This window comes from Rhinolophus hipposideros (assembly GCF_964194185.1).
Source record: "Rhinolophus hipposideros genome assembly, chromosome: X".
Lineage (NCBI taxonomy): Eukaryota > Metazoa > Chordata > Mammalia > Chiroptera > Rhinolophidae > Rhinolophus > Rhinolophus hipposideros.
The window spans coordinates 114807515-114822514 of NC_138046.1; the positions used below are offsets into that span (position 1 = coordinate 114807515).

Genomic DNA, 15000 nt, shown 5'->3' on the forward strand with positions numbered 1-15000 from the left:
CAGCATCCCTGGCTTTAGTTCTTGGTGACTTTATCCTCAAAAAATTCTGTTGCCGAAATACTGAATGGTTCCTTTTGTCCTGTATTTATTCAAATTACTCCAATTTACAAGATTCGAAATTGCTGCTAGACATTTTTGTGAGCATTCCAGAGAATTCTGTAAATAGTCTCATTTGATGTATAAAATGGGTAAATATGAGGACTTTCCTTGTCAGGTCTTGGCAGCAGGGTTACACTAGCCCGATAAAAATGAGTTCGGCTGTGCTCTCTTTCTCTATTCTTTGAGTTCTTGTTAGATTGGAATTCTTGTTCTTTAAGTATCTGATAGAATCACCAGTGAAAATTTCTGGGCCTGGAGTTTTCTTTGTGGGAAAACTTTTGAGACTTTTAATGGTTATACATCTGTTCAGGTTTATTATTTCTTCTTGGTAAGTTATATTTTTTTCTAAGAATTTGCCCATTTCTATCTAGAATTTCAAAATTCATAAAGTTGTCCCTAAGATCCTTTTATCTTTTTTGATTATAGCATCTTCAGTTATCTTGCTTTTTAAATTCTTTCTCTTGGTTATTTATTTACACTCTCTCTTTTTCTCCTCCTCTTTCCCTCCTTTCTTTGTGTCCTCCTCCCCTCCTCCTTTCCTCTTAATTTTGCCAGAACTGTCTTTACAAAAAACAACTTTGGCTTTGTTATTAACTTTTGTTTTATGTTTTTTTTCTATATCATTATTTCATGCTTTTATTTTAATTATTTCTTTTCTTCTCCTTTTTGGGTTTATTTTGCTGTTCTTTTTCAAACTTCTTGAGGAGTTTAGCTTATTAATTTTAAACCATTCTCTTTTTCTAATATGCACATTTAAAATATAAATTTCACTCTAAAGATCTTTAGCTCTACCTCATGCCTTGATATATGGTGTTTTTATTATTGATCAAGTCAAATATTTTGTAATATACATTATGACTTCTTCTTTGACCCATAAGTAATTTGTTAAATAACAACTTAACTTTCTGTTATTATGGTTTAATTGTGTTGTGGTCAGAAAACATTCTCCATTGCTTTTTCCAATTCTACAAAATGTTTTTGAGACTTCTCTTTGGTCTGGTTGGTTTTCATGAATATTCCACGGCACTTCAAAAGATTATGTACTCTGTAGTTATTGAGTAGAGGGTTTATATTTGGTCTTTAAGTCAAGATGGTTAAATGTGTCATTCAAATATTCTCTATCCTTAGTGACTTTCTTTGGAGTTTTACCTATTGATGATACAGATGTGTGAATATCTCTCAATATGATTGTGAATTTATTCTATTTCCCTTTGTATCCTGTCAAAAATACTGCTTTGTGTATTTTGAGACTATATTATTAGTTGCATTCACATGTAAATTTGTCCAGTCTTCCTATTGAATTGAATCTTTTATGAATGAAATGTTTTATTTCTAGGTAATGCCTTTTGCTTTAAAGTATAATTTGTCTAATATTAGTATAAACATTAATTTTCTTTTGATTAGGATTGGCATTACATATCTTTTCTGTCCTTTTATTTATTTTCAAAAATTTTGAATCATTATGTTCTAACTGTGTTCCTGTAAATAGCACATAGTTGGATTTTGTATTTTTTCCAGTCTAATAATCTTTGCCTTTTAATTGAATCATTTAGTCCATTTATATTTAATGAATCGTTGATTTGTGTGTGTGTTTAAAATTATCTTCTATTTTTTCCTAACCATTCTGTGTTTATTTTCCTTCTCTTTCTTGCCTTCTTTTAGATTAACTAAATATTCTAAAAATCATTATCTCCCCTCAACTAGTTAGGAACTTATACACTTCACTTCTATTTTTTAGTAATGACTGTAGAAATTACACTGTTTACTGAACTTTTTAATGTCTAATCAATACCTTTGGCCTCCTCTAGGATAATACAAGGACCTTGGAAGATTTTAATTTTTTAATTTTAGTTGTTCATTTCCTAATTGATATATTATTTCCTATATTATAATATATATGTGTATGTAATATAGTTGTCATATTTTTATTCTATCCCATTTCACATATCCTTGCAAGATATTATTATTGATATTTTGTATAGTCAGTTCATTTGGATTTACCAATATATATTAGCACCATCAGCTCTGGGCAACCGGGGCCAATACTTAGGACACAACATAAATATCTCAAAGGCATAAAGTTTTCTAGAAGACTTAGGGAACAATGATCATACCTCTTGTTACTCAAGTCAAAAATATTGATTATTGCATATGTCATACCAGCCATGGTAGAATCAAGTTATGCCAGTTAACAAGCGGTAGCAAAGAATTACCCTCACCCAGACCTCTCCTACAGTGGTATCGAGCTGTTTCCCCCTTTTAATCTTACTCTTGACTCTATATCTAGATAAAGATAGGTTTATCATTTACTGCCATTCAAAGTTGCACTGATGATATAGATTTTTTAAAACATGAGTGATACTATTTAATGGAATTGAAGAGATCTAGAACAAACAGAGCCATGGCATAGTCATGTAGCTTTTGCACTGTACAACCCTAGGGGTTGCCATTTACATCAGAGTGCACAACCATAAACTGGGGCCCTGGACCAAGGTGAATCTGGGATAATCTTTCATGACAGGCTGTCTAGTGTCAAGGTCTAGATTTTACTGCTTAAATGCTAGCAAATAGTTTTCTCTGTAATTGATACTATTTCACCAGTCTACTTAGCACCTTGAAAATTTGCTAAGAACCAGTGAGTATTTAAACTATCTTTACTGATGATGTAGGTAGTATTGAGCTCACCCAATTTGCACTAGATGATGAAGAAAAGTTCCAGAAGAAAAAGATAAAAATGTGTTTTATGTATAATGAGTAAGGGTTTCAAAATCCACAGATTTCCCTCTTTGATCGAAGATCCTAAAGACCTTATGACCTAATAGGATGTTGTCTAGTTTAGGCAGAAGACAATAGGAACTGTATTATTTAAAATACCATAAAACTTCTCCTATTAGGAAACATCTAGTCAGCCTTGAGGAAACATATTCCAGGCTTAACAACTGAAAGCAGTCTTTTCAGTGATGCCCGGTCTGTACTAAGTTCTTCTTGATCCATATTCTTTTTTCAGGATGATTGCTGGAATCACCCTTCATTCTGGCCTTTCCGACCCTCATTTGGGAATTGAGTACAAGCTCTGTTCAGTGAAAGGCATGGTTTATTTTGATCAGAGGTCCAGTGTACCATGACTAATTTGACTGTTCGTACCTTATATACTACTTAAGTACTACCCTAGGAGCTGGCAAAACTCAAGAATGAATTTGCAGAAATTTTGAAATTGTATAATAGCATTTTGAATTTGTTGATTTTTCACCTGATGAACTCAAAACAGTTTACTTCCAAGGAGACAAATTCTCAGCAGGCCAGCACTGTGGCCCAGCAGAAAGGTTAGGGGTCCCACCAAACAGCTAAATGACCTTGACCCGTCCCCTACAGCACATTGGGCCTCTTTCTTCATATTTAGAATGCGGATTTGAGGATAGGTGAATTCTGAGTTCCTTTCCAGAAGTAAACTGCGCCGATACTCTTTCCAGAACTAAAATTAGATACTCGTGCAGTAAATCTTCTAAACCAAGCTCTATGAATTCCAGACAGAGCGGAGTCTAAGGCATTTGTATAGGAGAGAGTTTTTTGGTAAAGGTTTAGTTCACTAAGTACAGTTCAGTGAATTTCGGGGACTGCACACACCCATGTAACCGGCACACAGACTATTACCTATATCCCAGAAGCCCCCATGTGCCCACTCCTAATTATTACACCCTCTCCTCCATTCCAAGGATAACTACTCGGCTGACTTCTTACTCCAGCAATTCGTTTTGTCTGCTTTTGTTCCTTATATGAATGGGACCACGTACCATATGCATTCTTTTATGTCTGGCTCCTTTATCTAACGTTATATTTCTGAGATCCATCAATATTGAGTGTAGCTGTAGCAGACACTTGAATTTTCCTCCAGAGAGACATTGCTGCATTTTTGCACAACTATATTAGCATTCTTCTTTGAGTGACTCATTAGGGAGGGTCCATAATATGCCATTATGAACAGAGACAGGATAAAAGTGCTGAAGAGGAGGGACAAACCAGAGGCAGTTTACAATATGTTGATGTCGTGTATCATTAACATGTAATACAATTTATTGATTTAAAAAAATGTAAACCCTCTTTGGAAGGAGAAGGATTCACCTGCTGTTCTAAGACCAGGAAAGAATCACCCCCCTCGTACTGGAGATGGCTATTAAATTACAGGATTCTTAAAGATTGCCAGCTTTCCTTGAGACTGAGAAATTGTGATTTACCCCCATCCTTCCATGCCCTCATCCCCATTATCCCGGAATCTCTGCACTATCTGACCCTGCACATACTAGGTACAATAAATATTATTTGACAGAACGAATGAAGAGTACAGCTAGCACTTATAGTGCCTTCATGGTACCAGCCACTGTGCGAAGATCTCTTGTTTACTCAACACAGAAATACTATCAGGGTGGTGCTTTAATCACAATTTGCTAGATGGGCAATCCTGGCCATTGGGCATAACCTGTCCAAAGTCATTCAGACATTGTGTGGCCAGGACCTATGAACTCATCTCTTTAGTCTTCCCCACTGTGCAGGCACACTCTATCTCAGGTTGGCAGAGGCTGCAGTAGTGTTTGGGGTCATGGGTGCCCTGCGGCCAGGAGCTCTGCCAGCTGAGAACACACAGGCTGGTCTGTCCCTGCCTCTTCCCCTGTGGCCATATAGAAGGAGCCTGCTCTTTGAGCTCTCATTGTCCCCCTGCTTGTGCCTGGCCCCTTGGGGAGGTTGTGATTTTCTGGCTGGCTTCTTTCTCTCTCAGCATGCCACACCAGCCCCTGCTGCTGGAGCTGACTGCCTGTCATGGGTTCTGTTGGCTAACTCTTTCACCACCAGAGGAATAGACAGTCTTAGCATTTGCAATTCTAATTCTCTGCGTGCCGCACTCCCCCAAGCCCCTGTCCCACCTTCACCACATCTATCTCATCTAGTTAACTCGTGTTCAACCCTCACATTTCATCTGCTGTATATTGGTCAATAAATATTTGTTGAAGGAATGGCAAATGATGCTTTCAAATTCAGTTCTGATATAAACTTTGTCTTTTAGAAAATGTTGATTCTGCCTTCTGACTACTAAAAATGCAAGCAATGATATTGAACTGATATGGAGGAAAAGCAATGTATCTATCCTTTTACAGCATTAGACATAAATAGTAGATTATTTATACGATTCTGTGACCCCTTCTGATTCTTAGCATAGTTTTTACCTAGCCTTTATATAGTGGTAACATCTCTATATGCAGTTGTTTTGTACTTTTAATTTCTTCTTGATATTTTGCATGTGTTGATGTTTTCCCTAAATCCACATGGACTACCTTGCTTGTCATTTTTAATATAACAAAATATCCCATAGGGTGGTCCTCCCAGAATAAACATGGGTTTTGCTCTTTGTAGTCAGTGACTACCTGGCATTGCCAATTCTCTGGAACTAGAGTAATTTAAAGAAAGCAGAATTGCAGTGGACCTTGGTCAAGGAACTGACCTTTTGGGTGTGATTATGGCAAGCTGTGATGATATGTTTTCTCCTGATTTTACTCCAGGATGTTTTCCTCTGGCGGGCAGTACGGCCATGTTGGCAGACCTGAAGAACTTTTACTGATGTTCAAGATATTACTTGTCATTTGTCTTCATGTAAGTCTGGTGACATCCCTGGAAGGTAAGGTACCTGTTTTCCTTCATTTTTTTCCCCTGTTTTATCTGTGTGAGTGTGTTTATTTAGGATTTTTTTTACTGTGGTAAAATTAACAAAATAAAACCATTTTAAGTATTTCTAAGTGTACAGTTCACCAACATTAAATATATTCACAATTTTGTGTAACCACCACCACTGATTATTTCCAGAGCCTTTTCATCATTTCAAATAGAAACTCTGTACCCATTAAACAATAACTCCCATCTCACCAGTCCCTGTTAACCTCTATCCTTCTGTCGCTATAAATTTGCCATTCTAGGCACCTCATATAAGTGGAATCATACAATATTCTTTCTTTTGTGTCTGACGTATTTCACTTAGCATAATGTTTCTGAGGTTTTTCCATGTTGCAGCATGTATCAGAATTTCATTCCTTTTTAAGGCTGAATAATACTCCACGTTTTGTGTATCCATTCATTGTTGATGGACATTTGGATTATTTCCAGCTTCTGGCTACTGTAAATAATGCTGTGATCACTGGTGTACAGGTATCTGTTTGAGTCCCTGCTTTCAATTCTTTTGGGTTTATACACCTAGGAGTGGAATTGTTGAGTCATATGGTAGTTCTGCTTCACTTTTTGAGAATCTGACAAACTGTTTCCCACAGTGGCTGCACCATTTGACATTCCTACCAACAAGGCACAAGGATTCCAGTTGTTCTATATCCTCACCAAAATTTGTTATTGTCTGTTGTTTTGATAATAGGTGTGAAAAGGTATCTCATTGTGGTTTTGAATTGCATTTCCTTAATGATTAGTGATTATGCTTACTAGCCATTCGTATATCTTCTTTGAAGAAATGTCTGTTCAAATCTTTGGCCCATTTTTGAATTGGGTTGTTTGGGGATTTTATTGTTGAGTTATAGGAGTTTGTTATATACTCTGGATGTTAATCCTTTATCAGATAATGTGATTTGCAAATATTTTTCTCCCATTCTATAGGTTGCCTTTTCACTCTCTTAATAATTGTGTCCTTTGGTGCACAAAAGTTTTTAATTTTGATGAATCCCAATTTATCTATGTTTACCTTGTTGCCTGCTTTTGCTGTCATATCTAAGAAATTATTGCCAAATCCAATGTCATGAAGATTTCCCTCTATTTTGTTCTGAGAGTTTTATAGTTTTAGCTTGTATGTTTAGGACCTTTGATCTCTTTTGAGTTCATTTTTGTATATGGTATAAGGTAAGGGTCCAACTTCATTTTTTTACATGTGGATATCCAGTTTTCCCAGCACCATTTGTTGAAAAGACTCTCCTTTCCCCATTAAGTGGTCTTGGCACCTTTCTCAAACATCAGTTGGCCTATTTCTGGTGTTTACTTGTTTTTAAAAGTTATCTATTTGAAGACGCATTTCTGAATGGAATTTTAAGCAAGGTAGAGAATCAGCCAAACAAAGTTGCATGGTTTTCAGAAAAGATGATCTTTAGAAGTTTATGAAACAAGGAGAAAAGGTATCTCAGGAAGGCAGTAAAAAGGCTAGAAATCCTGGGGCTGCCGTATCTGTGGGTACAACTGACAAAAGAATACAGTGCTATGCAAATGTAAAGAATCCTCATTAGGAATGTTATTTAAGAAGACATTATTAGGGACACGAAGAAATACCTTTCTTATTCAGAAGAGAGTGGCAAGACCAAGAAATCTTTGTTGAATAAAGCAAATATCTACCAGGAGCAAACAAAAATAACATAAGCAAAACACACACATAATATACACTCACACACACACATGCACACAAAATAAATGGAAAACTTCCCAACAAGCTAAAACATAATCAACAATCCTTCAAAAAGTAGGCACTGGGGTCTATTGTCAAGAAGCCACAATAGTTGACAAAAAAAAAATGGTAAGAGCTAAATATGTACTGATTGCTTACAATGTGCCAGGTCCCTTTGTGCTTTGCATACATCCACTTGCTTAAGCTTCTGAACCAAATCTATGAAGGGAAGGAAGATCCTAGTCTTAGCCCAATTTCTCAGATCAAGAAACTGAGGCTCAGAGAGATAACTTGCTCAAAGAAGTAGTGAGCTGGGATTTGTACCCACTTTGAGTTTTGTGCTTGTAACCACAAAAGCAGAGTTCTCAAACTTGAGTGTGCATCAGAATCACCTAGAGGGTTTGTTAAAACACAGATTTCTGGGACCTTCTCCCAGAGTTTCTGATTTAGTAGGTCTGGGGTGGGACCTGAGAACTGACATTTCTAACAAGCTCCCAGACGGTGTTGGTGTGACTGGTTCGGAGACCTCCCTTTGAGAACCACTGCCTACAAAATTGGCAGAAGACATAAGTAGAAAGAGCAAACTCCTCCAGATATATATTATGGGACATAAATTCTGTTGTGGACACGTGACATTCATGTCAACTATGCCCACACACATCATCTCACTCTGGAATTGGCAGGGAAAAAATTGAATGTCCCCACTTTACTGATGAGTAGATGTCCCCAGGGACATCATTGGTTAGGAAGTGATGGAGCCAGAATAGATATTAGATCGTTGGTCTCACGTTTCAGTTCTTTTTCCACCACAGTGGTAGACGAGGAAGGAAAGTGGAACACAAGGGGAAAAATCATCAAAGTGAAAGCTGCTTGGCAGAAATAAGTCTTTCTGAGAAAGTATATTTTAAAATGATGAAATGGGACAGGTAACACCAGAAAGTGCAGAGCTCTGAAGTAAACCTGAGTAGGGAAAACCTAAGTGGGTGCTTAAGGGCATTGACTGTATTTCTTGCTCTGACTCTCCGATGATTTCCGAAAGTAGTGCTTCTCAATGTGTGGCCGCACGCAAGTAGCATCAGCACCATCTGGGAGCTTTTTAGAAGCGCGGATTCTCAGACCCACCCTAGATCTGCTGGATTGGAAAGTCTGAGGCTGGGGCCCAGTCATCTGTTTCAATCAGCCCTGAGGGGAATACTGATGGATGCAATACCCAAAGTAGAGAACCACTGTCCTAAAGAATTGGCTAAAACCTTACTGCTGACAGCACGATACAGCAGAAAGAGGGTAAGACCTGGGCTTAGAGCCCTCCCCATGCCTGCCACCTGCTATCTATATGATCTTGATTTGCCACTAGACCAACATCAGCCTCTATTACTGTTTCCTCGTCTTCAAAATGGGTATGATCATGAGATCCCTCAGTGAGCTCTTGTAAGGCTCAATGTAGGTGTTTTGGGTTTTTTTGTTGTTGTTTTTAAGAAAACAACTCCATGAAGGCAAAGATTTTTATTTTTCTTGTTTTCCAGCTTTATTGACATAATTAGCATATAGCATTGTATATGTAAAAGTTTTTCTGAATGAAGTGTTTTGGGATCTGGAAAGGGCTAAATAGGAAGAAATTCATTATTGTCTTTTAGAACTCCCACTAAGAGTACTCATGTTATTTAATAATCACCTTGATAGCACTTACCATGTGCCAGCCTCTGTTCTGAGCCCTTATAAAAGACTAACTCATTTAAAGCTCACTCAATAACACTTTGAAGTAGGCACTATTGTTAGCTCCATTTTACAGATGAGGAAATTGAGGCACAGCAAAGGTAAGCGACTTGCCCTGGGTTCAACATTTCTGTTGCAGAGCTACAATTCAAACTCAGGCCACCTGACCCAAAGTTTGTGTGTCTAAGTACTACACTAGCCTGTCTTTTGGCATTCCTAACCTCTCTGCTAGGCTGGGCTCCATTGCTTGGGGGTTGTGCACCTGTAGATTAAAAATAAAGGTGGAATCCACAACTGTGAGAACCACTGAATGTTAGACTGGATCACCCAGACGACTCCTAGGCACACTCGCCCTGAACAGCTTTGGACAGAGGCAGGTTCTTTTCGGTTCAGGATGGTTTAGGTCTGGTTTTTGATGAAGGCCAAGGGAACTGACCTGCTGCTTCTACACTGGATAATCCGTTGTGCAGTAATGAGTGCCTGCTATGCGCCTAGTGTTACTGGCTGCTGAGAGAACACCATCTCTGACTCCAGGGAAATACTCCAGTTGGAGGGACGTGTTTATGACACATGAGAACAATACAAACTATAGCTAAATCCTAGAGTGTGAGGCATTGCTACAGGACTCTAACGTACAGCCTTTGGCCAACTCTGTGGATTAGTCTAGTTAATTGCTAAGCCACCTGTAGCAGATACTATTGGTGCCCTTGGCTGTATCCCTTGGCCCACCTCAGCAGTCACCTGCAGAAAAATCCTGTGCATACTGATGGCTCCCGTGTCTGTGACTAAGAATGACCTGTGCCCATGGGACATGCTTGGCCTGTGCACAGAACAAGCCAAAAGTGCCAGGGAGTTAACACCCCAAAAGAGTGAGGGATGGGAGTTGCTGTTTACCTATGCCAGCTTCCTCACCCCTTGGTGGGACAAGTTGAGGTGTGCTCCAGTTGCCCATAGGAGTAACGCACTCATGAATATACCCATTATTGGCTTTACTCCCTTCCCTATCTCACTTCCCCACTCCCTCCTTCTGCTTCCGGGAGTCATCCCCATTTGGAAATACACTCATCTTCCAAGGTCCAGCCAAATATTGCTACCTGTATAAAAGCTGCCCCGACCTCTTCAGAAGAATCAACTCTCTCTCCCCAGTGCTCCTTTTTCTCTTCATCTATATCTTTTTATACCTGTCACGTTGTATCCTATCATTATAGTTCCTTTGCATCCTGAGTCCTTTCAGTGCATTGTCAGTGCCAGGTGAGAAGGGAAAATGGGGTTTGGCAAGGTGGGTGGGAAACGAATGGGAGTAAAATTAATGAGTACTGAGGGCCTGCTCTGGGTCGGGCCCTTTTAGGTGCTTTATGTCATCATCTCATTTAATCCTCACAAAAACTCTTCATGGTAGATATTTTTAGTCTCAGTTTGCAGATGAAGAAACTGAAGACATGAAGTCATTTGCCCAGAGTCACACAGCTCGGAGGATTCCCCCACTGGAATCTATAGCTTGTACTGTTCATACAACACCAGGCTGCTCAGTAAGGGTCTGAAGACTGAGTGAACATGTCACTGAGGTGCGAGGAGAAGATGGACAGGGAGCCTGGGGAAGCCACGGGAGAGCAGCCATTCCCCTTGGCTGTGGGGAATCTGGACTGCAAACACAGTAGCTTTACTCTGGACGCCTGAGAGATGACTCAGTAGCTCTTGACAACAAGGAGAGGTAGGTCTGACACTCTCTTGTTAGGCCACAGGCCAACAGAGAGAATCCTTAGGCCTTAAAACTTTCAGTTGTGTGTTCCGGTGATGTTTGAAGGAGCCATTCTTGGTTTACCGGAAGCTCAAATAGGCAGGTAACTATATTTACCTGTAGCTTCTAGCTTTCCTGGGCAGTGCCAATGCCTTTTTTCTTTTGCCCCCCCCCCTTTTTTCTCTTTGAAGGAGGTCTTCTTTTAGGTACAACTATTTTCCAGAGGGTGAGATGACATAATAATAGTGGAAGATGGTTATAATTTCATTCTTGCAGAGCTGTCTTCCCCATTTGGAAACAATTACACATTTGAGCCAGTTTGGTGATCTCATGAGCTATAATCCCCAACTTACTCTTTCTCTGGGCTGGGCCTAGATCTTTCTGTGCTGCAGGCATTTCCAGTGACCGATTCCTCTATAATTCCCCTTCTCTAAGGCCTCTCTGTCTTGTTTCCTCTTACCCTCTCATTCTTTGTCCATCCAAGTCTTGATTCTTCCTTGGGTAGCACATGTTAGAGCTGTAAGAGGTACTATATGCTCCCGAAAGGCAGGGCACCTGTCTTTTTAAAAATTTTTTATTTATTTTCCAATTACAGTTGACATACAATATTATATTCGTTTCAGGTGTACAGCATGAAATTAGGCATTTGTATAACTTATGAAGTGATCACCCCAATAAGTGTAGTGCCCATCTGACACCATGCATAGTTATTACCATGTCATTGACTATATTCCCTGTGTGGTACTTTACATCCCCGTGACTATTTTTATAACTGCCAATTTGTACTTCTGAATCCCTTTCACGTTTTCATCCATCACCCCAACCCCCGCCCACCTGGCTACAGGGCACCCGTCTTGTTTGACTTTGTCCTCTAATACCAAAGCCAGTGCTGAGCCCCTTCTCTCTCAAGTCCCTCTCTGTAAGAATGCGATTATAAATACCAGATGTCGATCTGATCCTCAGCCAATCTCACAACCCCCCAAAATCTCACTCCCCACACACAGGCATGAGGTCACTTCAGTTGGGCCCTCTTTCCCTAGCAGGTAGAAGTGCTGACAAGGAATGACAGAGAGTCTAGATAGGTTGAGGGGGGCACTGAAAGCAGAGGACATTTGTGTCTCACTTTCCACTTAGAACTGATGAGAACTCCTCACAGGGGTCTGTTCATCAACATAAGACAATGGTAGAGATGAGCAACGGTGGCACAGTGTATTTAGGCAGAGAGAAGGCTGAAAATGGTGTCCTCTCGAGGTCTTTCTCGTCTCTTGTGTGGCAGGGTTAGAAATTCAAAATTGCCCTCATGTTCCTAGTGGGTAGCAGTGTTGAGAGCCCGGGACGGGGACAGAGCTGCAAAGATGATGGTGTGTACAACTTAGACAAATGGCCAGGTGGAGGATGTGACACACTCTCAGCAGGGAAAACTAAGGGGACCTGGGTGAGGAACAGAGGGACCCCCAGGCCATGGTGGGATTCTGAGAGAATAGACCATGAGGCCCATTGAACAAAGCCTTCAGAAGTTGATGCCAGCTGGATACCCAGGAACCCTGCAGGGTAAGGGAGATCTCGGGAGAGGCCATAGAGAAGCCAGGGTTCAGCATGGCGTGAGCTCACAGGTTCAGGCCCCTTCTCCCTGCTGCCAGAAAGACACCAGCAGCCCATTCTCAACCCGGAAGCCGTCCTGACTACCAGAGGGAAGAAGAGGGAAAACAAAGATTGTCCATTTACCCAAAAGACACTGAGTTAACTAGAGACCATGTTAGAGCAATAGAAAGCTATTTTAAATCATCAGGTTTAAGGATCCTTTTCCTGTATGTCTGGGATGGAGACTCCAAAACAAGATGGAACCATCCTACATATCAAAGGAAGCTGAGGGATTTATTTGTTTGTTTATTGATGCTCTTGTTTGTACCTCTAAATTATGTCTATCGATGTTAAACTAATTCTAAAATGAATACATATTGAACACTTCCGATGTGTCAGGACACTCAGCTAGGAATTGTTGAAGGTCATCATCATGTCCTGAATTCTGCTCCTCCTCCTGGTTTTATCTTTTCAGGTATGAAGAAATATCTAGTCAGGTCCGTGAGGGTAAGAATGACATGTTTTTCCTCTGTGTATCCTCCACAGTGTCTAGCACATAGTAAGTGCTCAATAAAGTGGGCCTTTCCCCTCAGCTTACCTCACTGGCATTATCCTCATCGGAACCCACTGAGTTCCGATACAACATGTATTGCTCTTCTGAACTTTGGCATTGACTTCAGTGAGGTGGCTGTATGTTGGCTGGAATTATGTGTCTCCTTTCCTTTCCTCCATGTGATAACGAGGCTCAGCTGATTGCCTGGTAAGATGTCCTCACACTTTGACATTCTGTGAGTTCAATTCCCCAGTAGGGACCGTCTTCAGGTTCTTAATTCATTGTCCTGGGATCCCAGGGATCCTTGGGGTCTGCTGCAAACTGAGAAGCCCTCATCTTTGCAGTCCCATTTTAAGGCTGTTCTCCTAGTCAAAGTTCCTAATGTGAAACGGGAAACAACTTAAACTTTGTCATAGTTTTTCAAACAGCATTTTTTTAGGTGAGGCAATTTCGGAGGCTCCTAAAATTCCAATGAAGCCAAGGAATCTGTTTATTTCTAAACTGATGAAAACTCCAGAAGTGGCTTTTGCTGGCTGGTAAATCTCCCAGTCACCAGTGCTATCTTTGCCTGGCTCTTCGTGGAAAAGTCCCAGTGTCACTTGGTGGGACCCAGTAGCAACGGCTTGTAGTACTGCACTTTAGCAGCACAGCAGCAGCTCAGCTGGACATGACTTAGATTGCATGGTTTCCCAAGCACCTTGGCGTATGTGTCTCACCGTGGCCCCCTGAGGTAGGCGGAGATGTCCATAGTATCTCCACTTTGCTGATGAGAAGACGGAAGCTCAAAACAATGGAGTAACTTTCTAGGTTACCCAGCAAGAAGGAGTGTCAAGGTCCTGAAAGCTGCTCTCCAGAACTTTCTCCTCTACACCAGCATGCGCGAAGTGCTTGCTTTTCGCCAAGGTCTTCAACAATGGTGACTTTAACCATAAAGAATGTCCTTCTAGATCAGGGGTTGGCAAAACTTTTCTGTAAAGAGCCAGATAATAAATGTTTGGCTTTGTGGACCATATGGTCTCTGTGGCAACTACTCAACTCTGCTAGAGTAGCTTGAAAGCAGCCATAGGCAACATGTAAGTGAATAGGAAAGGCTTTGCCCCAATAAAACTTTATTTACAAACGCAGTTGGTGGGCTGCACTGTAGTTTACAGACCCCTGATCTAGATGGTGTGGTGCAGCACATACTACTGGTCATTTATATGACAGCCATTCCTTGCTTTTGTCTTGCTGGATAAGCCCTGGCTTCATCAAGGGTGCTCACCCCTTTCCACACAACACAGAAGTAAATCCTGATAATTCTAAGTGAACTGAGGAAATGCTATTCCTTGCCAGTGTTTGATTTAAGAGTGGGCACATGACCCACTTTTGACCAATAAGACAAAAGGGAAAATCTGCTGGGGGACTTCTAGGAAAAATTTCTCCATTCTTAAGACGAGACTTAAAGAAAAGCAGCTCCTCTCCTTCCTCTGGATCCACACTGTCCAAGACGATAGCCAGGAGGCACATGGGGCTATGTAAATTAAAATTAATTAAAATTAAATGAAATTAAAACTTCGGTTCCTCGCTCACATTATCTACATTTCAAGCGCTCAACAGTCCCATGGGGCTAGTGCTTGCCATACTGGACAGTGCAGATATAGACTATTTCCATCACTGCAGAAAGTTCTATTGGATAGTGCTGTATCTGGATGTGTTTAGGTCTGGATTTGATGCCTGAAACAATGGTAGCCATCTTTGAGAGGAGCTGGCAAGTCCGAGTGGAAAATGGGGATAACCTGAGTTTTTGAAAATGTTGAGTCCCTGAATTAACAGCACTCTGAGGATGAAAGAACAGAAGGATTGAAAGGACCTGGGTCCTCGTTGCTGTCAGGACCAACCTTAGAACTGTCTGCTTTTGAATTT

The 15000-nt window shown here is 40.5% G+C and overlaps 1 protein-coding gene and 1 long non-coding RNA gene across 2 annotated transcripts in view; one reads left to right on the forward strand and one right to left on the reverse strand.

The window, feature by feature from the left end:
* The window catches only part of LOC308495516, a 232239-nt gene that overhangs the window by 158782 nt on the left and 58457 nt on the right, over positions 1-15000 (reverse strand). The window lies entirely within an intron of this gene.
* The window catches only part of ADGRG2 (adhesion G protein-coupled receptor G2), a gene marked incomplete at its 5' end in the record, with an annotated part of 62687 nt that continues 53336 nt past the window's right edge, over positions 5650-15000 (forward strand). Inside the window, one exon of the mRNA XM_081043886.1 lies at positions 5650-5764. Within this exon, the coding sequence (XP_080900012.1) occupies positions 5650-5764 (115 nt within the window). The remainder of the gene's footprint in view (positions 5765-15000) is intronic.